At 41.3% G+C, this 24,973-nt stretch overlaps 1 protein-coding gene and 4 long non-coding RNA genes across 6 annotated transcripts in view; 3 read left to right on the forward strand and 2 right to left on the reverse strand.

Moving 5' to 3' along the window:
• The window catches only part of LOC310703429, a 35,773-nt gene extending 24,672 nt beyond the window's left edge, over positions 1-11,101 (reverse strand). Inside the window, exons 1-3 of the long non-coding RNA XR_014524101.1 lie at positions 11,023-11,101; positions 9,138-9,641; positions 6,683-6,760 (exon numbers count right to left, since the gene is read on the reverse strand). This is a non-coding gene — a long non-coding RNA (uncharacterized lncRNA). The remainder of the gene's footprint in view (positions 1-6,682; positions 6,761-9,137; positions 9,642-11,022) is intronic.
• LOC310703431 lies at positions 9,641-16,964 on the forward strand. The gene is made up of 3 exons (XR_014524104.1): positions 9,641-9,881; positions 11,035-11,156; positions 16,761-16,964. It is a non-coding gene; the product is annotated as an uncharacterized lncRNA (long non-coding RNA).
• On the reverse strand, positions 12,295-23,253 carry ODC1 (ornithine decarboxylase 1). Of its 2 annotated transcripts, none has more exons than XM_083495655.1 (11): positions 22,816-23,253; positions 18,578-18,721; positions 18,278-18,451; positions 17,960-18,132; positions 17,579-17,713; positions 17,389-17,470; positions 17,056-17,139; positions 15,379-15,541; positions 14,561-14,673; positions 13,772-13,986; positions 12,295-12,772 (listed from the first exon to the last, which is right to left on the reverse strand). In XM_083495655.1, the coding sequence occupies exons 2-11, from the start codon at positions 18,677-18,679 to the stop codon at positions 12,631-12,633; spliced, it is 1,383 nt and encodes a 460-aa protein (XP_083351781.1). In that variant the 5' UTR covers positions 18,680-18,721; positions 22,816-23,253; the 3' UTR covers positions 12,295-12,630. The 2 variants fall into 2 exon arrangements, with proteins under 2 accessions (XP_083351781.1, XP_083351782.1); XM_083495656.1 differs by lacking the exon at positions 22,816-23,253 and adding an exon at positions 22,619-22,770.
• LOC310703495 lies at positions 14,680-15,305 on the forward strand. The gene is made up of 2 exons (XR_014524192.1): positions 14,680-14,945; positions 15,106-15,305. It is a non-coding gene; the product is annotated as an uncharacterized lncRNA (long non-coding RNA).
• On the forward strand, positions 18,722-21,952 carry LOC310703457. The gene is made up of 2 exons (XR_014524146.1): positions 18,722-18,830; positions 18,881-21,952. It is a non-coding gene; the product is annotated as an uncharacterized lncRNA (long non-coding RNA).
• Positions 23,254-24,973: the final 1,720 nt, after the last annotated feature.

Below are 24,973 nucleotides of genomic sequence, written 5' to 3' on the forward strand. Positions count from 1 at the left end.
GAAAATGGTGGGCACCACTGAATAAACTACTACAAATCAGGTCTTTAGAGTCTGATTTACTCATTCATGTCCAGATGGCTGCAGTATTGTGTAATGTGTGTGTGTGTGTTTGTGTGTGAAAGAGAGAATGAATGAATCAGCCATCTTAGAACAAAAGCAACAGAAATAATCTTCATTTTGCCTCAAGTACAATGTTTTACAACTGAGCTGGGTCACACATTCATCATCCCTGAGTCACCAAGTGTGAACCAGCCTACAGTCATAGATAAACAGATAATATTGCCATATAACAGCCCAGAAGGCACAGCGTGTTTGGGAACAACCAGAACATACCCAAAGAGAAGGCTCACTCATAAGTGCCCTGGTACTTTTTAGCATATAGGGTCTTGATTACAGAAGCTTTGCCAGTTAAAATAGCAAAAGCTTGTAGCTTCCTCTGGCCGCATCCAACAAAGTCAGCCCACAGCCTGATGCTATATTTTTTATGCATTTGCCTCAGCATTTAATCACTTGCTGTGCCACTTTCTAGAAGAGATCCTAGAGGTAGGCTGTGCTCCCAACTCCCATCCTGCAGAGTCTGTCCAGTAAGATACCATGGTCAACCATATCTAAATCTTCAGAGAGAACTAGGAAAATCAATAGAGTCACAGTCTTTCTTCCACATAAGGTCCTCAGTTAGGACCTGTTTCTGTCACAAACCCAAGCCTGAAACCAGAATGGAATGAGACTAGATAATCCATTTCCTCCAAGAAACCAAGCATTATGAGGAATGATTGAAGGAGCTTGATATGTTTAGCCTGGAAAAGAGGAGACTGACAGGAGATATGATAGCCATCTTCACATATCTCAAGGGCTGTCCTGTGGAAGAGGGAATAAGTTTGTTTTCCTCTGCTCTGGAGGGTAGGACTCAAAGTTACAAGAAATGAGATTCCAACAAAACAGCAGGAAAGGCTTTCTAACAGTAAGAGCTGTTTGACAATGGAATGGTCTCTTTTGGGAGGCTGTGGAATCTCTTTCCTTGGAGGTTTTAAGCAGAGGTTGGATGGCCATCTGTCAAGGATGCTTTAGTTGAGATTCCTGCATTGCAAGGGGTTGGAGTAGATGACCCTTGGGGTCCCTTCCAACTCTACAATCCTATGATTCTAAGGGGTTATTTGCAACTTAGTGGTAGATGTCATGCACCTCTGGGTCCACAGTCTCTTTAAAGGCTGCAGACTTTGGGCACACACACCCCACCATGACGTAAGGAGAGTCAACCCCGTACCCTCTGCAACATCAACTAGTGTCAGATTATAGCCAATATTGTGAAATCCATTAAATTAAGTGCATATCATACAAAATCTACCAATGCTAACATTGCAAATAGGCCTATAAAAGTTACCGGCTTACTAAAATGTTATCTAGATTTACTGCCAATGCAGTAAATTATAATCATATATGAACTGTGATGCTTTGGTCAGAGGTAGATTTAGGGCAGCACAACAGGTTCCCAAGCCAAGGGACACGCTGCAGGGCATCACAACTATGACATAGTGCACATGCAGAACAGAAGGCGAGAGGCAGGGGGCCCTGAATTTTGGCCTTGCACAGGGTGCCGCTAAAATTTGAAATGCACCTGCATTGGTGGCCTTACATCTCTTTAATTAACAAAATCTTCCAAGCTCAGCAATACTTATTTGCCATAGACCACCAGGCAAGTTTCTCTCTGCAGATCGGTCCTATGCAATGCTGCATGGTTCACTAATAGAATATTTGTTTTGTACATGATATTACTAAGAATAAGATGACTGGTTGAGGTAGCCAAGTCCAGGAGCCCAAAATAGTGTGACCATTAACACATCACCCAAAAAAGGGAAATACAATACAAAAAAGGGGGGCAAAGGTGGATTCAGATTTGCATATGCTGATGTTTGTGCATAGCAGCAAGTTGAAGGAGAAATACTCTAATTAAAACAGAAATATAATTCACTATATACTGGGCAAGACAGTGATCAGCTGATCTGTAAATCTACTCGGTCTGGTGTTTAGGTGCTAACTGTTGATGTGCAACTTCTAGGCCCCTATTCCTCACTGTTTTTATAGTTCCTTAAGACTCTTCAAGCAGAGGAGCTTTTCAAATAGAGAATTATCCCCTATAAAGTAGGACACAAGGACAACCTGACCATTGTAGTCTATGCATCAATAACCTCAACTGGATTACTGCAATGTGTTCTTTGTTGGGCTGTCCTTGGGTCTGGTCCAGAGCTTTAGCTAGTGCAGAACACTGCAACTAGACCGGTGATGGTAACAGATTGCCTCCAACACATTACATCAGTGTTAAAAGACCTTCCCATCTGCTACCAGACTAGGTTCAAAGTTTTTGTACTAGTCCAGAATATCTTAAGCCCTGAATACCTTAAGGAACACCTTACTCGTATGCCCCAGATCAATCCCTGAATTAGGGAGAGGACTGTGAGTGGTCCCTCAAGACCAGAAACACAAGTGCCTTCAGTGCAGTGGGCGCAACCCTATGGAACTTATGGGTCAACGATGCAAAAAGCTCCATGAATGATTCAGCACAGGAGCCCTGTGTGTGTTCATCCATGCCCAAATGCCTGGATACTATGGATTTTAAAATATTCATTGTACGCATCTGTAAAATACACAATGCATAATGTATCATTTAGATGGTTTTTTCCTGAACTCTTCCAACCAAAAGCTCATTCAGTAGCCACCTTTGCTCATCATGCTACAATAGGTCTTCTTCTGCGGGGCAACATTTGAGGCCAGATACAAGTGAAAAGGACACATATAATCCTGGCTCCAATATAGGTCTGGGAATGGAGAGATTTCATGTTCTAAGAACATAGAAGACACCTGCCGGATCAGACCAAAGGTCCTTCTAGTCCGTAACAAATTGTGGTAACCAGACTGCTATTCAACTTGAAATACACATCTTAACGTAGTGCCAGCTAGCTAGCATCCTTTTATAAGAGTAAGATATATATTATCTGGTTGAAATGTATATATTTAAATACTCTTGTTCCAGGTACCCTAGCCAAATACTCCAGAATATATACTTAATTCCTTGCTATGTAGCGGCATAGTGTCATTATACATGGTTAAATAATGAATGCTTTTTGCTCCAGTGCTGATTGCATTTCACTGGTCAGTGGGCTGTATAGTGCTTGCTCAGAGCTTTACGTTTACTCGGGGCCTGTGAATGCACGCACACATGTACGCCATTTCTAGCCCTGCCAGACAATTCAAACATTGCAACTGGGTCTCTGCTCTTCTTGTTGTTCTTTCACTTTAGTAAACCACTAACTTTAACCACCTCTTCACAGTGCCTTCAGTAAGAAGTGACTTTTTTGTTTTGTTTTTTTGCAAATGTGAACAAATAGCACATAGTCTTCTTCATTGTATTGAACCACTCTTTGCCTTCAGCTCTTTTGTACTACAGCTCCCATCAGCTCCAGCTGTGTAGGCTGTGGCAGATGAGAGTTGTAGTCCAAACCACCAGGTTGTCAAAGGCAGCGCTAAACCATTCAGAGCACAGGTGGGAGGTCCTATGATTGAATGCTCACTCCTGTAAAAACATTTTTATATATGATGTGTGTAACCCCATCTCAAAAATTCCAGGGAGTAAAATGCTGGCCAAGCCTTCTTTTTGACATACTAAATATGAACACTTTGATGTACCCATGAAAAATTCTTTTTCCTGTTGCATATGCGTGGAGTTAGTGAGGCAGACGGAAAGGCCCCACAAAGAACAGACTTTTCTGCCTGGCTCAGTGTGTACCTGGACAGATTAGCAAGATTGTTAGTACATCAAGAAAGGGCAAGAAAGAGGTTTGGGGATATGAGTGAGACGCTTCAGTTTGAACTTTCTAATACTGGAGTAACCAATAGGGTGCTTTCCAGATGTTCTTGTTTTCATCAGCCATAGCCAGTATGGCCAATCGTCAGGGATGACAACATCTGGAGGGGACCACAATAAAAACATAACACACACATAAAAAAGTAAGATGTCTGAATATTATCCATTAGCTCTGATGCAGAGCTATGGAATGTGCACTCCAGTATTTTGCTTAGGACAAAGCTAAGGCTTCCGTGTGAGACTGTGGAATAATGGAGTGCACAACTTACCTTCTGCATTTTTTATATGCAACCACCCCCCTAAAAAAACCCCCCAGCAAACAGCTTTCACCTTTACCAAACACAGGATGGTATATACATTGCATATTAATGGGATCGTTGCATCCTGTGTGTTTCTGCATGAATGCAATTTTCTTTCTTTCTCACAGAATCACATTTACAGATGGATGGAACAGTCTCCAGACAAGCAGTTGGCAAACAACATATGAATCACTTGAAATGTTTAATGAACATACTTTCAATGCCTTAGGTTTAGGCTGGAATCTTAAAAGATTTAGAGTCTAATTGTCATCTCCCATGTATGCACTTTATGCTACTGTTTACTACAGGGTTGGCTGACATGGTGCCTTCCAGATGTTGCTGAACTACAACCAGAGGCGTAGGAAAGGGGGTGGGTGGTCTGCCCCAGGTGCCATCATGGAGGGGGGTGACAAATTATCAAGGAACAATTACTGCCCTACTAGGGCAGTTCATAAAAAACCTTTTTTTGAAAATGCCTGCTCCAAAGGTCTTATCTTACTACACTAGGGATTATATAGCTATATCTGAAATTTCATGCACATCAGTTAATATCTTGACCCTCCTCTACGAAAATAGCTGTTTACATGGCCGTTTTCCTATGTCGTGAAGGCTGAAATTTCAATTCAGTGGAGCAGGGTCAAGATGTTAACTGATATGCATGAAATTTCAGATATAGCTATATAATCCCTAGTTTAGTAAGATAAGACCTTCGGAGCAGGCATCTTTTTTAAAACAAGTTTTTTTATGAATCACCCTACTGCCCTACCCTCCACTGGGCTTCCCGGGTCCTGGAAAGTCGGCCTATGTGAAGATTAGGCCTTGCCTTGCCTTTGCCCCAGCCTCTGCACACAGTTGATTTTTCTTGATTTTATTGCTGTGGTTTTTGTTTTGTTTTGTTTTGTTTTGTTTGTAAACCACTTTGCAGGTTTTTTAAAAAAATAAATTTTATTAAATAAACAAACAATAAATGTAAATAAAATAACACAAGCCAAAACACAATCCATCCTGTAGATTTAAGTATCTGTCCATAGTCGCCTACTTATTATCAGAGGCCCAGAATCCACATTCCTTTGTAAGAACATATGAAATAACGTAAAACCATTTTTGTAGGCCAAAAAAAAAAAAAAAAATCAATGTGGGGGGGTGACAATAAATTTTCTGCACCAGATACCACCTGACCTTCCTACAGCTCTGACTACAACACACCTCATCATTGGACTGGGACTGATGTGAACAGCATCTGAAGGGCACCACATTGGCTGCCCCTGGTTTACTACATCACATTCAGTGAACTGGACCTTCCATTTGAAACAGCAGCTTCCAATGAACTCTAGTAGGAGATGGTGCTCTTACCCAGGACTGAAAGGATTTCTGCTTTAATATTAGGATTCAGCTGTGCATCTAGAAATCCTACTGTGGACTCCACATTCATTCTACAGATTATCTGGGGATTTGGATAATCTTGCATTGTTTTCTAAAAGTCCGACACACACGGCTGCTATGAACAGGCATGCTGGTGCCCTAAGGATGAGAGCCAATACATTTTATTCTTTCTCCCTCTACGCAGCTCTGAGTTATGAGAGTTCAAGCGGTCCTCTGAATCTACCCCCTGCATTCTGACATGCTGAAGTGTAAGGGACATTTTGTAAGACAGTCTTGTTTTGCGTTTGGTTTAGGTCTCAAAGGCCATCTGAAAAGTAGCATTTTACAGTCTTGTTTCTCACAGTGGTTTAGGGAGCAGCTATAGTTCACTGGTAGGGTGCTTTATATTCCAGAGATCACAGGTTCAATCCCAAGCATCTCTAGGGTGGGCTGGGAAAGGCTTTTGCCTAAAATAAAGGAAAGCTACTGCTATTCAGTTCAGACAATACTGAACTAGATAGTTTCCTAGGCTTCTGTTCATTTTATTTGTTTGGAATCAGAGTATTTTCCCATTCTGGTTTGTAGAGGTGATGAGCCAAGCTAGAAATTCAGATAATATCACACATCTCTTTCAGTGGGTCAGCTTTTATCGATGTAACGCTAGTTCAATTTATATGCCATTACAGATGCAGAAAATTGGTCCCTTGAAAGGTGTCACCTTAGCTATTTTATCTCTTCGCAGTTTTCTGGGACTAACCTGGCAAGAGTTTTTTGTATACGGTTACTTTGCTTATTGAATAGTGGACCAGAAACCAGTGTGCAGCTCCCTGACCTGAGAACAGGTGAGATATGCCCTGTACATACTGTGTTTTGCACAAATTGTAGTTAATAAAGGGTCCTTAGCAATAGTCCTAAGTACAGCACGTTGTCCCAAGTGCAACACATTGTAATAATCTGAACAAGATTTACCACGGCATAGATAACTGGGACTAGGCTATCTCTATCTAAAAGGACCTGTTCTATGCAGACCTCTGAAAGATATTTTATGCTGCAGACAAACCCACTAGTTTCTGTAGATAAGGCTGAAGGTAACAGGCGGTGTGCAAAGTAATCCAAAAACAGGTTGAATACTAGATGAACCACCAACCCACAGAACCTCTACCTTATCTGGTCTGGATTGAGCTTCTGTTTTCTGGTCTCCATGCTGATCACAGACAATTCAGAATTTCCACAGCTTCATCTGTATTTAATGAAAAAGAGAAAAAGAAGCAGGTGTCATTAGCATACTGATAATACCTCACAATGAAACTTCCAACACAGAGCCAATGTTGCCATTCCACTTACACAACAGACTTTACTTCCTCCTCCTCCTCCTCCTCCTTTGTAGCTCCATCCCCTCAAAATCACTGGAAAGTGTAGGGTAACATTTGCCCTCCAGCCCTGAAGGAGCTGCTCCAGAGGAAGAACTGTGAAGGGAGAGACTTTCTGCTGCTCATCAGGCAATGGCTTTTTCCACCTGCCTTGCCCCACCCTCCAGGCCTAGGAACCTTTCTCATGCCATTACTTTGAGAACAGCAGAAACAGCTGGGAAGAAAGGAGTACAGGGACATAAATAATAATAATAATTTTGTAAGTTGTGTGCCCTTGTTTCTCAGTTTGATCTATTTACATGGTTTTGAATTTTTTGTGTTATTTTATGCACTGTGACTTGCTGTTATTTTTATTGATTATAGTTTACTAATTTTTTATTATCATTGATAAGTGTAAACTGTTTAATAATTTGCAGATATTTAATTTTACTTTTTACTATTATATTTTAATGGATTATTGAATGTTGATTTATTTGATATAAAATTAAAACTATGCCCTTTTAAAATGTGTTTTTGTAGGGGGCAGCTATTGTGACTTTTTTGTAATTACGTGTGTTAACTTTGCTGTCTTGTTTCTTCAGCTTATAAACCACCTTGCATATAGTAATGTAGAAAAGCGGTATACAAATTAAAAGTGAAATGAAATGTCAGTTTATCTCCCTACAAACCAATCAGAATAAATGCTCAATAAACAGGTTGTCTGGAGGCATCATTATTGATTTACATCCTGAAAGGATAAAATGGGAGAAAATACAAAGTGGCACTTTAATGACAACAGTGTCATGTAGATGCTGCCAAAAAATTGTATGTGTAAGATGAAGCCATCTGACTTTGCAGGGAGTTGGATTAGAGGACCCACAGGTAAAAGATAAAGAATTAAGTCCAGTCAAACAGTTAAGTCCAGTCAAAAGCAGCTATGGGGTTGCAATGCTCATCTAACTTTTCAGACCGAGAGAGCCAGCGTTTGTCCACAGACAGGTTTCCGGGTCATGGGGGCAGCATGACTAAACCACTTCTGGTGCAACAGGACACCGTGACGGAAGCCAGAGCACATGGAAACAACATTTACCTTCCCGCCGGAACGGTACCTATTTATCTACTTGCACTTTGACGTGCTTTCAAACTGCTAGGTTGGCAGGAGCTGGGACAGAGCAACAGGAGCTCACCCCATCGCAAGGATTCAAACCGCTGACCTTCTGATCGGCAAACCCAAGAGGCTCAGTAGTTTAGACCACAGCACCACTCGCATCCCACAGTGTCCCATCCAACCCTACAATTCTATGATTCTATGATAAAAACACCCATCTGGAATCACCCAAAATTGAACTTCTTCAGCTATGTTAAAGCTCTTGCCTTCTCATCTCCCATCATTGGTGAGCTTATCTGGCTGAAGATATGAACCGTGGGAAAACATGTTTGTGATTCCAAAAATGTAGCCCATAGCTAAGCAAGGAGCAGACAGAAATAAGTACTGCATGTAGCACTGCTGCCACCTACTGGCAAATGACGTCAAAACTGCATAAAATAAAGTTTTTTATTTTAAATTCAAGGGTTCTCAATATTTTCCTGCCCTAAGACCGATTTTGTATGTTAAGTCTACTCTTCCTGGTGTTCACCCTCAGACCCAGGTGTAACTTTTGAGCGTATCTAAAGTTTCTGGCCATGTAATAAAATAAAAGTTTCTGGCCATGTAATATAACCAACACAGATGAAATTAAGGATTTAATGTTGGAGCCTGATAATTATTTATGGTTTTGTTTCTGAAATGTATACCCAGTCCTTAAATGGCCAATTACCATTCCTAGGACAGGTTTGGCAAAAAGAAAAAGTTATAAATACAAATATTACAAAACAGCTGATGCAACAATATAACAATTGCTGAGGATAACAATTGCTCCACTCCCCCCACCCCCTTTAGCACTCCAGTATCCTTCCTCGACTTTTTCCCCTTAGTATGCTTCCTCCATCTCTCCTCCACTAGCTTTATTGCACCCTTCCTCTCAGGCACCTACTTTATTATTATTATTTATTGAATTTATATACCGCCCTATACCCAGAGGTCTCAGGACGGTTCACAGAAACCTTCCTCTATCCCCTTTCCATTGCCCCATCTTTCCCTTCCTTTCCTACGTCCTCCTCCCTCCATCTTCCCACCTTTCCTAGCCTCCCCTGTCTCTCCGCCTGCACCCCTTTCCCTCAGGCCCTTGTTTAGTTTATTTATTTATTCATTTAATTTGTTTGCCTCACTCGCTTTTCTTTATCCCCATTGAGCTAACTACGGTCCATCCCCGTTTTCATACATAGTGGTATTTGTGAAGAAACCCCGTTTAGCTGAAACGGCTAATGGGCATTGCCACGTATTCTGTCATTTGTATTGTCATGTGTTTGACGGGGAAAGCCGAGTAAATTAACTGCCGCTGAGGAACCTCAACTGACAACTGAGGTGACCTTGGAGATAGAACTCTCCATATGCAAAAGGACAGAAGGCAAGACACACTCTGGTTGGTTAACGGCAGGTTTAGAATTTTCAGTTCGACAGTGTGATTGGCTGAGGGTAGACAATGAGAACCAGAAGAAGATAATAAAAGCCTGAGAGCAACTCAGTGCGGGTCAGTCTGTGTTGGTAGGTGCTTGGTGTTTGTAGTGGGCAGCCAAAAATAGACGGCAGCAGAGAAAGGGGAATGAGGAAGCAGACCTGAAAGGGAGCAAAAGTGGCTTGGTGGCCAAAGACTTACAAAGGTAGACAAATCGCTTGGCTCAGAAATAATGGGAGAACCAGCCTCCAGCACCGAGGGAGAAGAGAGGGAGCCTCAGTTTGGAAGGCTAGGCTTGTTGAGATCCTGAAAGCCAAGTTTGGGGCAAGAACTGTTTGGTGAGAGAACCACAACAGATATTTAACTTTGCAAAACATGCAGCAAAGAACTAAGTGTGGAAATAGAGGCTGCAAAACCTTTAAAATGTGCCCTGGTACAGAGGTAGACCACCCACTTGGCAAGTCATAAAATGGTTTACTTACAAAATTCTTCTAAGGTCAGATCCATGTGTTTTTCCATGCAGCTGTAAAACGTTGCTTAGTTACAAAAGGTAAAAGTTTCTAAACTATTGGTATAGAAAAAATACTAGTTTCAAGCTCCATTCTTGTCTGAAACAAAAGAAGCTGGTTGAAAAATCATTAAGGCTGGCTGCCTCAGACCTCCTCACATGTTGAATTCCACAGGTGAAGTGGGATAAAAAAAGGCTTGATTACCTATTTCCTCCCAAGGTGAGGGGAAGTGACATAGGCTAAGCCTCACAGGGCAGCTTGCTCTATGGTTTTAACCCCTTCATGCACTAATTAAGAGTCAAGCATACTGGTTTTCTGAGGCTGTTTACCCGACAAGGCTCTGGTGTGTAGTAGTAGAGCCAGAACAAGATTTCAGGATAGTACAGCAGAAGCAGACCTGTGCTTAAATAGGTCAGTAGGGGTTGAAACAGATTTTAACACAAGTCCTCAGTTATAGTGTTGGTTAGGCTTAACTGGGATGGGGTAAGTGGCAACAGAGTTTTAATAAAGTTCTTTAAAACTGTCTAGACTTAGTAATAATATAATAAGCCTAGGGTATAAGTGATATTAAATGATAGCAGTGGTATGGTTTAGAAAAAACATTGGCATGGAAGTTGGGTTTTCTTATTAAGTATGGAAATAGCCCCCTTCCCTCCACAACAGTAATTGTGCAAATGTAGCAGATAGAGCAAGGGAGAGAGCACCCACTGATATTTTTAACGTCTGCATATCTATAGCAGATAACACCTATGGAAGATGGAATGCATTTTTAATTAACCTTGTCCAGTGCAGAGCCCCAAATGTTTAGGTAACTGCAGTGCTGCATAAAGTAGGAAGCAACTGCTTTTGGCAGCTGGATAGAGTTTTTGGATAATCATAGCTCACTTTGTAAGTCCAAGGAACAGAATGCACCATGTGGGACAATACGCTATTATGCTCCAAGTTCTAATCAAGGTGTAGTGACTTTGACCCTTAATATCTCCAGTTTTAGGTTATCTGTCTGCTTTTCCTGTTCCATTGTATTTTAAAACTGAAATAACCTCTTCTCGTGTAATTTATACTCAATTGACCAGCAAAGCTATGCATGACTAACTACTGCAGAACTCCATTGCCTAGAGATCCAAGGAAAATCAGAACTTGAATACTAGTGCCAGCTCTAGTGAGCTCTTTCCCTGCAGGACACCCAGCTCCTCAATACTACCTGCTCATCCTCAGGAGTACAGGTAAAGCTACTTCTCTACCAGCTTAATAGCTGTCCTAAGTATGCTCTCTAAGTACTTTTGGGCTTTAACCCATCATTCATAGCTGAAATTAAGGAAAAACTGTGTTGCAAAAAGCTTGCTTTTCAAAATGTTTGATTTACATCCTGGTTTTTATAAAACATGCTTTAGTTATTTTGTTTTATAGCTAATATGCACCATTCAGAACACCAGGAATCATAGAATCTGAATCAAGTATTAATTTGTAAGTTCCTGCTGATCAAGATGACGCTTGTGCAAAGCTCTCTCAACTCCCCCCCCTTTGTGATGCTAACACCACCACGAAAGGGTGAGACATACAAGAAAAGTCAGATTCTGATGTGGCAAAGGCAAAAGCAGCATTTCATTTACACTTAAGCGGTCAAAACCAAAACTCATTCTCATGAGGATTGCAAACGTGCTGTTGTGCTTCCAAGTCTTACTTTGAAATCAGTCCCACTGAAACAAGATGCATTTACTTTCAAGACTATGTTTTATAGTGGAATCCAATTCTGAGCTACGATTCATACTAAACTTTTTTTAAAATGCCTGCCTTGAAAAAGCAGTTCAGCAGATTCTTAAAGTGTTCTCATTAGCTAAATGCTACATACGGGCCATTTTCCCACACAAATGCTTTGCAGAGAACATTTTTATTGTTCAACAGAATAAACCAAAGAAACCATACAAGCTTATATGCCTGGGCAATTTACAAAAGTTCTGTATGCAAAGTATCGTTGACTGGCATTTCTGTAATTTGAGAGAAGCAGGCTTGTATTGGATTAAAATTCAGATAGCCAAGAACTAAAAGATACTTCATATACTTTAAATGGGATGCTACAGGTATATACATAATTACAACATGCAAGCCTTATCTCAAGAGTCTCTTCCCTTCATTTTGGGTGTGTCTTATCATCAAGTAGTTAAAAAAATCAAAGGCAAAAAAGAAAAGCAGCACACAGTGAAAGCCAGCTTGAGGGGAACCACCTTAGTTGCTTTCTGGGAAGGCCTAATTATGTAGAAATATCAAAATAATGTTCAAGTCCAGAGCTGGTGACAACGCAAAATCTTAAAATCTATTCAGCCCAGATTTTTGTTCATATACAGACAAGGAACAGCTACCCAGTTATTTCAATAGACTTTATTGTAAAACAGTCAGGTCACAATACTACGTCCAGACCATTCTGCCAGATATGCAAGCTACAATGCTTGACAGGCAGAAAGGATCAGTTTTAGTAGTATACTTGAGAAGTGAATAAAAATCCATATAAAACAATATTCAAATAGTTTCCATAGGAACACAGATAAATGTGACCTCCCCATCTCCTAGTTGTCTATTCAAGTTACATTTACGCCACCCTAGCCATTCAAAAACATTTAAAAATTCTAGCAAGAATTAAGTTAATGGTCCCAAAAGCCCTAAAAATCCATTCCTAAACTTGCATGTTAGCCAAAACTGTATCTATACATTAATGCTAGCTGAAGCACAAGCTGCTGGATAGTGTTCAATCCCACTTTCCCAGGCACATGAGAGTGGCAAAGTGACATCTTGCTCTTCCACTTCAGCTTGAAAACCTTGCTCCTTTATCCGCTGCATCAATTGCCTAATAAGGGGGAGAGAAAGAAAGAAATAGAGTAAGTAACCTAGATGGCCTAGATAACCATGATTGTGTGTACCCTCTACTAATCTCTTGCTAGATTCTGCACCAAAAAGGATTGCGAACAGTACAAATCACTGCACTTCCTAGCTATGGGAAAGTGAAAACTATGTACCACAAACCTTATTTTGAAAATGCTCTGCCTTCTGAGTTTTAGCCAAGCACTGCACTCACACCCTTGAGGATTTATTTTTAAGATTATGCTGAGATTCTCAAACAGGTGAATTCTGCACTCAACATGAGCTTCTGCACTTTCATAGAACTGTGAAGAAGTCATAATGATAAAGCTAGCCTTCCTAACAGCAGCCCCCCTGAACTAGAGAAAACATGACAGCAAAATTGGCTGTCCAGTTCTCTCACGTTAAACTATGGTTTAACATGCATGAGGGTTTTGTTCCTCCCCTGCTATGTGTGGGAGGAAACAAGCCTATCTTGTTTGTTGTGAGATATGAACCCTGGCTTGCGTTTAATTTTCTTCTACAAACAGAAGTCAAGGTTTGTTCTTAGCTTACCCCTCATGCTGTTTGAAAGACACAAGCCCACAGTCACAACTTGTAACAAACCAAACCGGCTTGTTCCCTCCCAAGGCAGTCAGGAGTGGTGGTGGTGTTAATTAATAATAATAATAATAATAATAATAATAATAATAATAATAATAATAATAATTTTAATACCCCACCCATCTGGCTGGGTTTCCCCAGCCATGACTGTTAAAATGAACTATGGATTAAAACTGCATGCAAACCAGGCAACTGGCTAGTGAGGCAGGCTATTAAGTAAGTCAACCAAAGAATCTGAATGTGTTCTGTGCACTCAGGGTGGAGTGCACAGTCTACTTATATTCTATCCTATCATAATAATCTACATAACCTTTCTCAAACAAGAGTTTACTCACACTTAAGTCAAACTTAAGAGTGTACTTTCATTAAAAGCAGAACTACTAACCATGCTGGTCTTGACATTACATAGTGTATTGTTGGCCTCTGGAATCCATTGAAAGTAGAAGCAGCTGCCACTGTGTAGGCACCCATGTTTTCAAACAACATCCAGTCTCCAACCTGCAACTCTGGCAAGCCACAGCGCTCAACAATGCGATCTAGGCCATCACAGGTTGGTCCCCATATGCTGCAAGAATAGTACCTCTCATCTGGCTTAGGTCTCTGGAAATAATTTAAAATTTTAGTTATTGTATACATACTGCCACAGCAGTCAACAATATGACAATCACGAATAATATGGTATTTAGAATGTGCTCCATTACTACATAATGCTGAGATGAGTTAGAATAGGATTGCTCAAACTGTGGTTTGTGTCATCTGTGGGTTTTTAGCTGAAGATGGGAGGAGGCACATCCATCACACTGAATAGTCATGCTGATGTTTAAATTGTATTTTATTGCTTTTATTTCTTATATTGTATCTTATTTCATCACAATGTGAATTCTATGGAATTGCAGCTGTTACAACAAGCAGAACAACAACTGAGCTCCACCAAGACCCATAGTATTTTTCAAAAGGTCCTGGGGGATGTGGGGAGTCAGTCGCTGAGTTAGATCTACATTATACCAGTTCTGCAAGAACCGATGCCCTTTTGTTTTTCCTGTTTTAAGTATCTGGCATAGATAAATGACAAGTAACAGTTACCTACAGCACAAATGGGCTTAAGTTTAACAGTATACTTTTATACAGAAATACACTATATAATACAATACAATATAAAATATACACATAGTACCTTTTGCAAAACTGGTTTGACATGTGCATGATCATACAGGATGCAGTTAAAAGAGCCATAAACCCCATCATTTACATAGTACATAAGAGTTTTGTCATTTGCTTCTTCTTCATCTATTTGGGGGAGAGTGGAAAAAACAATATTAGAATAGAGCAATTGGCTAGATATTTAAAAGACAGTTCCCAACTTTGTCATGCTATGCCATTACCAAGCAACAGAAACCTGGGATAGTGCTGTGCATTGTTACTGTCATCAGGAAAAATTGCCCGCCTAGCCCCTGCTTTTGAAATTCTTACGAAGAAAACAAAACACTGACTTTCACTCCTACACTGGGTGGCCCAGCCCCCTCTAAGGACCTCTCCTCTGATCCCACCATCAATTATGAGTATTTGCAAAACTAGTGGAAAGACTTCAAGATAAAGACAGTAGAGATTTTAAGGACTGGGAACCATTTATATTATATATACAGAATCAATATAAAAAAATTGACTCACTTGCAGGGTTTGATTAAACACTTGCAATTTACAAAATAAATGTAGAACTAGAAACAAGATGTTAAAATGATAAGTGAAGAATAATAAGAATTACCCAATAAACAGGATGAGATAATATGCCAAAAGAACCAGAAAAGGAAGTTGAGGGAAGTCACAGGAGGGAGGGGGAAGCAGAGGATTTATAATGTATTTTGTTTTTGAAATAATGATTGTAATGATGATAAAAATTGTAAAAATCAATAAAATTATTTTTTAAAAAAATAAATTGTGAGTATTTGGGCAGTTAACATATAAGGTCCAGGATGTTATTTAAGTAGTACATACCATCTGATCCAGTGTGTTCTTTTATTACTACTTTCTTTGCAATGATATTAACAGCAAGTGTAAAAGCTGATGCAACATAGTATCTGCCAGGCTCTGCAATAATTCTCACTCCAGAATCAGAAGGAAAATACTTGTCCAAGGCAGGATTGATTACGTTAGTTATCTTTTTAAAGAGAGAGAGAGAGAGAGAGAGAGAGAAATGGGTTTAATAGAGTTGTTAAGCAACATGGATATCCAATAAACAATTAGCTTGCACTACATTCTCAATGCAAGAGACTGATGGGTTGGAACCCAGCAACAAACTATTGGCTCTTTGTTGAATAATCTACTAAAAACTTGGATATACTAAAAACTTGGATATGATTTAGAACAGAAACATAGAACTTCCACACTAGGGAAAGGAGGTTGCTTTGAATTTGCTTTGAATTTGATAAATCATTCACAACAGTGCTCTAAAAAAAGTTATGACTTGGAAAATCAGTTCATGATTTCCCAAACAATCTCAACTTGATTTAAAGCCAACAGAAAGTTTTTGTGAACTTTCAGCTATGCACATCTGGATTGCTCAAATGAACTAGAATGTGAAGGACTTTGGCTGCAATCCAAACTCCCTTTGCACTGTTGGGGGTGAGAATGGGACAGAGATGTCCCCTCTACCCAGAGCGACACCAGCATCACATTATTTTCACAGTGGTTTGTACTGTGCCCCAATATCGGGTGTTTTGGTGGCAGGGACAGGCAGTCAGCCCCACTGTCTGCATCAGCTCCAGGCTAGCATAGCAATTTGCCTCCCCCTCACTTCAGTGTGAACAATGGAGTTGAGAGATGTGGCAGCGGCTATCTCCTTCCATTGTTATCCCATCCCTCCATTCACCCTGCCCACTTTAGCTACTGTTAACTCATTCTAGAGTGTATTCACTTATACTAGCTGTCTAATTTAAGACTGAAGGTTCAATGTTTTGCAGCAGAACTGAAATAGCCATATATGGAAGAGTTCCTGTAAGCATTTTTTTCAAGCTTAACACAGGCCGTATTGCCACTTTAGCAGTATGGAGGCTATGCAACATAGCAAGTAAATTTCTACTATGCTGTAAAATGTATCACGGTGTAGCCCAGAAATTGATGTTGCTGTATAGCAAAGTATTTCAACTTGAAAATCATGATGCAGATTTCTCTTCCACAGAGGCAAGGTAAAAGTTATTCATGTAGGTAAAGCTATTACTTAGTACAAGTTGTTTTATACTTGTAAACTGCCTATAAGCTACATCTATTATGTAGTATAAGTAATGAAGTAAATATATATATTAGAAATAATTGAACTGGTGGCTTCACTCTAAGCAATACTCTTAAATTTAGGCTGACAAACCTTTTTTGACTCACAGGCACATTTGCAAACTGGAGAAGCCGTCATGGGCACCACACATGCTACAACCTAATCTATTGGCTACAACAAAAGGCCTCTTTCAAGTCTCGCTTCAGTGGGAGAAGGAAACCTGCAGCCGCCATAGACTCATGTGCTTGTTGGTACTTCAAGAAACTTATACAAACATCTTTTGCCTATAATAGTGAAATCCCCTCCATGTCAATTGGAAGCAGATGCTGGGAGTTGTTTAATATGATCTGGGGAGCAAAGTTTGAAGAATGCTCTTCACAAACAAAGCACTTAAGGTTATGTACCTCTTCAAACTTAAGTTTCACATCTTCGGAGCCAGGAAAACCACCACCAATGTCAAGCAGGTACATGTTGAAACCAAGCTCAACCTAAAAGGCAGAAATATTGAAATGTGATTCAAATCATACTTTTATTGATAGTATTGATCAGTTTCACCATCTGAACTAATGACACAAACAAGAATTTTAACTAATCTGAATTAGCATCTTAGACCAACAGCACAAAAATGTAGGTTTCCCAAGTTTACTTTAAATATTTTGTATTTCAGACACATTCTGGCAATCTCACAGTACTATGACTCGTTAGTGCTATAGGAAATGCTCTTAAAATGTACTTACTCCCATATCAAAGACACAACGGGCATCAGAAATAGCTTGCACAAACGTCTCAGGATCTGTACAGCCACTTCCAACATGGAAACTAGAAAAGATGGGTTGATTTAGTGGGAGTTTTGCTCATCCTTCTTAACAAAAGCAGAATTTTTAAGTAGCAAGTGTGCAATTTCTTCCACACAACCCGGCTGCTCACCTCACTCCAATTATGTCGATATCAAGTTCTTTTGCTCGTTCAAGCAGCAACCTGCTGGTTTTTAGTGTAGCTCCAAACTTAACACTTAGGCGACAAACAGCCTTTGAATCATCTGTTGCAATGCGCAAGACCAGCCTAGAAAACATTTTAGAACATATAAGCACATGCACATGTATTTCAGAACACACATTTGTAGTTGCTCTGAGAAAAAGTAGCTTAATAGTTGGGGGTGGGGAGCTACCTTTATTCTGTCAAAAACAGCAAAGCCACCTGTTTTTTGCACAGATCTGCCTAAATGGTCACCGTCTGTTATCTGAGGCCTCACATTTACCTAGAGAGAACATATAGATTGTACTAAAATAAATTGTAAATGTTTCTTACTTTGCTTTTGGATGGGCTCTTGCAACTTTCATCAGCTCAACTTCACTATCAAATGTCATCATCTGCACACCATTGTTTGCAGCATGCTTAATTTGAGAGACTTGCTTGCATGGATTTGCATATATTATACGCTCTGGAGGCACACCAACACTCTGGACCAGCTGTATTTCAGTCTGGGGAAAAAATCCATTTTTTTAGTTTGCACATTAGTTACTAGAAATGGTTTCTCTGGAAATAAGACAATTTAAATCAAAGGCAGACATATTTTCATTTCTAATACACAGTATTTAATCAAAACATTTAAAAGCAGTCACTTACTTTACTGGCACAATCAAATCCTGCCCCAAGAGCAGCCAGAGTTTTCACTAGAGCTATGCTATCATTACATTTGACGGCATAGAAAGGAGATACCCTAGGGAGGGCCTTGTACCACCGCAAATGTTTTTTGAGAACATCCCCAAGGTCAGCAACATAGAATGCATCTTTATCATCCTGGAAACAAAGAAAACATTCATCTGTCAATATGCAGTTGCCTACTAGTGTATATTACAATAGGAACAACCCTACGTTTAGTATAAAACATTTTAAAAAAATATTCAATCTATCTACCATACTCACCGAGGAAGAAACTTCATTTATTTTTTGGTCTAGGATATCCTTTGCAGTAAAGCCTTCGTCAAGGAAAGAAAAATTGAATTCCTCACCACAGAAGTCATTCATCTTGCTTGATGTTGTTATACCAAAGTGATTTTCAGTGAAAAACTGCAAAGACACAGGAAAGAGTTTATTAGTTCTCCCACCCGTCACAGTGAGACAAGGGAAATGGAAAATACAGTGGTACGTCGGGTTAAGAACTTAATTCATTCTGGAGGTCCGTTCTTAACCTGAAACTGTTCTTGTACCACTTAATTTGTTCTAGAGGTCCGTTCTTAACCTGAAACTGTTCTTAACCTGAGGTACCACTTTAGCGAGTGGGGCTCCCCGCTGTCACCGCGCGATTTCTGTTCTTATCCTGAAGCATGGTTCTTAACCCGAGGTACTATTTCTGGGTTAGCGGAGTCTTAACCTGAAGCATCTGTAACCTGAGGTACCACTGTACAGCAACTTAAAAAGCCATCTCTCACAGTTCAAGGTGCAATTTTGAAGGCAACTACTTTTAGTTGTGCTCCAAGGAAGTCTCTCCAGGAAAGGAAGATCCTGAAACAGGAAAGTAACCTTTATGCTCCCTAAGCAATTTTCATATGAGAGTTACATGAACTGTTCTGGATTATAAAAGGCTTTTAGGCAGCAACATTTATGCCAAAATGTGTCTTTTAAAGAAATTGGATCTAGGAGCTTCCTGAGTAAACCAGTACCAAGAGACAAACAAACTTTCTTGCAGTGAACATTGAAATTAGAAGAGGCAAACAATAAGAAGACAGACAGAGCTTCCTGTGTTTGTTTCTGTTTTACTCATAAAAGAAGAAGTCTGTCTACAGGTGCATGTAGTTGCTACAATTTAAGTGTCCATTTTCTTCCACAGCTTTCCGAAAACTCAAGTTCTCCATGGAGTTTAATTAAGCTACTACAAAAAGCCAAGTGAGTTGTCATACTTGAGAATTTCATGTAGTATTGCTTTGACTCAACTAAAAGGAGGAGCCTAGAGTACGGAAAAAGTGTTTGTGAGGAATTGCAAATACAACTGCCAAATACACAGTCCATGCTGGTCACTCAGAAGGAGTTTAAATATACTCCTGGCAGGAGCCCAGACAAGAGGGGGGAAAACTGGTTGGCAGAAAAATGGAGAATGCAGAAAAATGGAAAAATGCAGTAGCTGGTAGCTACAGATTAAGGGTCAAGAACCAGCAGCTGTGTACACAAAATCTGTATAACATTAGAGAAAACAGCCTGTTTCTTTGCTCTAATATCACTACAGATTTAAGGCTGAAATCCTTGGAGTAAGTTCCATTAAAGACAGTGGGAACATGCTGCCTATACTGTAATTCTGCTGTCACTCCTAGTGAATAACAGCACACATTTTCACACAACTTGGTGATAAAAAGCAATAAAAAGCTGAATTATGGCATTAAACAGCTTGACCCACTCTGGTTTGGCTTGATGCCAGACTCCTGCATGAATGCCTGCAGGGCATAATGTCAAAACATTCCTGCCACCTCCAGGCCCTTAACAGTAAAACAATTGGCAGATGTAGAGATCCTAGGGGAATGAATGGCATAATTGGGGACAAGGCAGCTAATGCAACATAGAAACAATCTGCTGTTGTGCTAGCACAATCTCTGCAGTTCTGCAGTCCAACTTGCTTCAAAGACAGACAAGAAACAATTTGTGCTTGAATTCACTGGCACATTCCACCATGCCTTTTGTAAACAGCCACAGGAAACAGAGAAAAGTGATGTAAAAGTTTTAGACTTAACAAATACAAATAAAATTCACAAGGTGATATCAATTTTTATATTTAATAAGCATTTAATATGCATTGATTTTAATTATGTAATTAATAATCTTTTATTCTTTCATTATAAGTTGCTTAGGGAGGATCTACAATTCTGAAAAACAGCATAAAAATAATTTAAACAGAGCAAAATGTACAGGCCTGAAATTTAACTCAAATTTCAATTTATTATCAAGGAACAAGATGGATGCCATTAAAATGACTAATTGTGTTTGAATTCCTAATTTGCATTCAGTTCAGTCTACTTTCCATCTCTGAAATCACCATTAAAAGATTTGGAGGGAAAGAACAAATGAGAAAATGTCTGAGATGTCACTAATGTGGTACATTACAGCCTGCACAAATGATTTTAGAACACAAGATTCTAAAATACACCGTGCTTTTCCAATGTTTGACCCATATTTTGAAAGTGTATCTTAGCAACCAACTAAGTATGTTGAAAAGCAGTAATTTTACTGAAGGAGCAAGGTAAGCAATTTTTTTTTTAGCATGTCCCTACTGGCTCAATCTTTCTATGCCCTTTCATCAATTATACAATATCTTTTATAGCCTTATGCTTATGCTCCACTAATAACATTGAACCTTGGGCATAAATGGAAGCTATTTCACTAATACCAATGGCCTTCCAATTGTATAACAATAGAATTTGAACTCTTAAATTCTTATGGTGGGCAAACCCATAGTAAACTGAACATATCTTTTTGCTATAGATCCTGCTTAAGAAATATAAATCAACAGAAATTCAGGAGTACATGCTCACATGCCACTTCAAATTCCACAGAAGCAAACCCTGTGCATAAAACTTTCCAAATAAATCCATACATCATTTTATGGAGAATTCTTCCAAGTAACCCAACACACAATAGTATCATTTATACTTGTTCAACAGCTTTAAGTAACAGCATACACATTTTAGTTTAAATACTAACTGTTCCTAGGATTGTAGCAGTCACTATTTACCACCATCAAGATGGCAAAGAGTCCCTTCTTTGGAACAGAGGAGGAAGGCCAGCCCATAAGCTTTACTGGCTCGCATTTGAAAAATGCTGTTTACTCTTAAGCACCAGACATAACAAGCCATCTCCTTTCCAGCACTCAACTTCAGCTGTACACCCGGCAGACAATTCCTACAACCCAAGCAGCTCCTCCTCCCTCTTGCCTTAAACATATGTCTAGCTGTCACCACTTTGCCAGATCTCCTCGCAAATTCTGTTGAGGAGGGTCAGGCTTTGTCTTTTGCATGTGTGGCAGCCAAGAATGACTAAGTGCTACCTCTCTCCTCCTCCCCTAACTGATAAGGTAACTGTGGCAGGGTGAAGCACACACCAGCTCCAACATGTGAAGGGGGTGGAGCAGAGAGATCAAGAAGAATAGAGCCGCATCTGCAGTCGCCCTTTATATTGCAGGGGGGTGGGGAGAGAGAGAGAAAGAGAATGAGAATGGGTTGGCCCAAGTCTGGGGCTCTGTAACCCAGTTCAAACTGACTTCTTGAAACCATGCCATCCTTAATGCTAGCTTTCAGGACAGAAACATGCAACAAACCAGCTTCTCAACCTCCACCCCAGACCCCACCTGAACGGCAGCTGCTCAGGCTAGCACCTACCCCTATTAATATTTCCATTTCCAAAGGTTTCTCTCACCCCATTATCCCCACTACCCCCTCGTACCAGTGCTGAACTATCATACTGCAGTGAGGCCGAAGAGGGAAAAGCACTGCAGTATTTCCTCTCTCCCTCCCTACCCGGCACAAGGAAGGAATAAGAGCCCGCAGTTCCGTATACACACCGTCTCCCCACAAGGCCAACCTCGGAATGGTAGTTACCCTACCAGGAACAGTAAGTCATCCTCTTTACCGCAACGACAATCAAGGATATTAGGGAGATGGGTGGGGGAGGGGAAGAGACAGGCAAAAGGGGGGGGGGGTTTAAAGTGGAACTTCCAATACATTACTAATCTCACCGGGGGAGGGGGCAAGTTAGAAAAAATATGGGGTGGGAGAGAAAAGAAATACTTTAAGGCCAGCTTAGAATCTCAACGGGACGAATCTGCTAATAAAGTTAATTGGGAGACGGCCATTATGTACCAGAATTTGGGGGAACCATAAACAATCGTTCTTAATTAAATGTGCGTGCGAGCATTTAATTTAATAAGCCCCATAACGAATACTAATAATGATAATAATTACTAATAATAATCATAATAATCACCGAAGCCCCTATTTACGGGAGCGCGGTGGGCTACGCCACGTTGTTTCGCCAAAATCCTCCACATTCACCCCTCGATTCGGCCCCACGCGGACCCCCCTTCCTCCGCCATCCACAGGGCGGCCCGGCCTGCTCGGCGGCTGCTCTTCCGCCCACCCCACCATCCACGTGGCCGGCTTGCCTGCTTAGGCCGGCCTTACCTCAGACGGCGGCGGCGGCGGCGGCGGCGGCGGTTTCTTGTCCTTCAGCAGCAGCAGCCTCTCCTACCCTGCGCGGCAGCCGGTGGCGGGGGGACGACGACGGGCGGGTCGAGTCTACCCAGTCGCACCCTGCGGGACTTGGGGGAAGAACCGGCCGCTGTGGAGGAGAGAAGGAGCCGGAGCCCGCTCGCCCGCCGCGCAGGATAGCGGCTGCTGCTGCTGCTTCTGTGGCCGCCTCACTGACAAAGCCCCGCCAGCCCCGCAGAGCCTGTATTTATAGGCCCGGCGGTGTCGCCATGACGACGCACCAGCTCAAACCAGCCGCGTTCGGCTGCGACCGGGCCAAAGGCATTCGCCAACCGCTATTATGACGTCAGGCAAGAGGTGGCGAAGGCGAGCGTGGCATGCCAGGAGACATGCGGCGGTCATCCCCGCCCATCTTCAAAGGGGAGGGGAAAGTGTAGGTGGGGCGGGGGGGGGGGGAGGAAAGCTTCACTTCCACGTTCGCATTCTAATCCTTCATATGCGGTGCAAGAGTAGTGGGAGGATCAATATACAGTACAGTATTAAGGATCAGTGTAGACGTTTAAATTAATGTATTAATGAAATGCTAATAATATTTTCCCACATACACACACTATGTTTCATTTATAGCCTACTTTTGTTACTGCAACCCCCCCCCCCCCGCAGCTGTGTAAAGGAGGGCAGTTGAAATCTTTTAAATACAGTGCTGTCAATAAAATAAGGAAAGGCACTGAGTGCTTTGAAACAATCATTTCTTGGGCCATTAAGTTCAATCAGGGTAAGTCATAGCTGTCAACCTTCCCTTTTTTTGCGGGAAAGTCCCTTATTCCAGTGCCGTTTCCTGCTATCCCGGATTGTTAGATATCCCGTAGACTGTCCCCAGGACAGGTGAGGCTGCTGATCACTTATTTTCAAATCTGAAGGTTGACAGCTATGGGGTAAGTAGTGTCCAGCTGGCAACATGATTAAAACAACACATCACTTCTTACTTGGGATTCTACTGTTTGTAAGAGGGACAGTTACAGTGGTACCTCGGGTTAAGTACTTAATTCGTTCCAGAGGTCCGTTCTTAACCTTAAACTGTTCTTAACCTGAAGCACCACTTTAGTTAATGGGGCGTCCTGCTGCCACCGCGCGGCTGGAGCACGATTTCTGTTCTCATCCTGAAGTAAAGTTCTTAACCCGAGGAACTATTTCTGGGTTAGTGGAGTCTGTAACCTGAAGCATATGTAACCTGAGGTACCACTGTACAAAGGAGAAAGAACGGGGGTGGCGCTGTGGGTTAAACCACAGAGCCTAGGGCTTGCTGATCAGAAGGTCGGCGGTTCAAATCCCCGCAACGGGGTGAGCTCCTGTTGCTCAGTCCCTGCTCCTGCCAACCTAGCAGTTTGAAAGCACGTCAAAGTGCAAGTAGATAAATAGGTACCGCTCTGGCGGGAAGGTAAACGGCGTTTCCGTGCGCTGCTCTGGTTCGCCAGAAGCAGCTTCGTCATGCTGGCCACATGACCCGGAAGCTGCACTCCGGGTCCCTCGGCCAATAAAGTGAGATGAGCACCGCAACCCCAGAGTTGGTCACGACTGGACCTAATAGTCAGGGATCCCTTTACCTTTACCTTTAGAAAAGGGGACTTAGCTGGATAATGGCAGAAGAGGCAGAAATTTGACTGGTAGCTGGGCTGCATTTTTTGACTAACATAATACACAGCCTAGAACAGCACAGAAGTCCGCCTCCTTCTCCAAATTTAAAGCCTATATAGTTTTTGTGGGGGGAAATATATGATCCTGTTTGTGGGGCAAATAACAAAGGAATTGACTGGATGCCTTCTGGAGCCACCCTACACAATTCTACCACCTGCCTTTCTCCTCCTTAGTAATAATTCAAGCTGCTGCCAGGGCCATATTTAGGGCGGTGTGGCAGTTCCCCACACAGGTAAAATGGTAAAGGACCCCTGGACTGTTAAGTCCAGTCAAAGGCGACTATGGTGTGTGGCGCTCATCTTGCTTTCAGGCCGAGGGAGCCAGCATTTGTCCACAGACAGCTTTCCGGGTCGTGTGACCATCATGACTAAATACAGTGGTGCCTCGCAAGACGAAAAGAATCCGTTCCGTGATTCTCTTCGTCTAGCGGTTTTTT

The sequence above is a fragment of the Podarcis liolepis genome, assembly GCF_965112155.1.
Source record: "Podarcis liolepis genome assembly, chromosome: 3".
In the NCBI taxonomy this organism is placed as follows: Eukaryota; Metazoa; Chordata; class Lepidosauria; order Squamata; family Lacertidae; genus Podarcis; species Podarcis liolepis.

What these genes read in the sequence shown, in the direction of transcription:
- ODC1 (XM_083495655.1), bottom strand. Translation starts at nt 18,679, where the DNA reads ATGAATGACTTCTGTGGTGAGGAATTCAATTTTTCTTTCCTTGACGAA. An exon ending in AGAGCCCATCCAAAAGCAAA is followed by an intron (nt 17,714 to 17,959) that starts GTAAGAAACATT and finishes AATGTTTTCTAG; the next exon opens with GCTGGTCTTGCGCATTGCAA. An exon ending in GTTGTGTCTTTGATATGGGA is followed by an intron (nt 17,140 to 17,388) that starts GTAAGTACATTT and finishes TCTGCCTTTTAG; the next exon opens with GTTGAGCTTGGTTTCAACAT.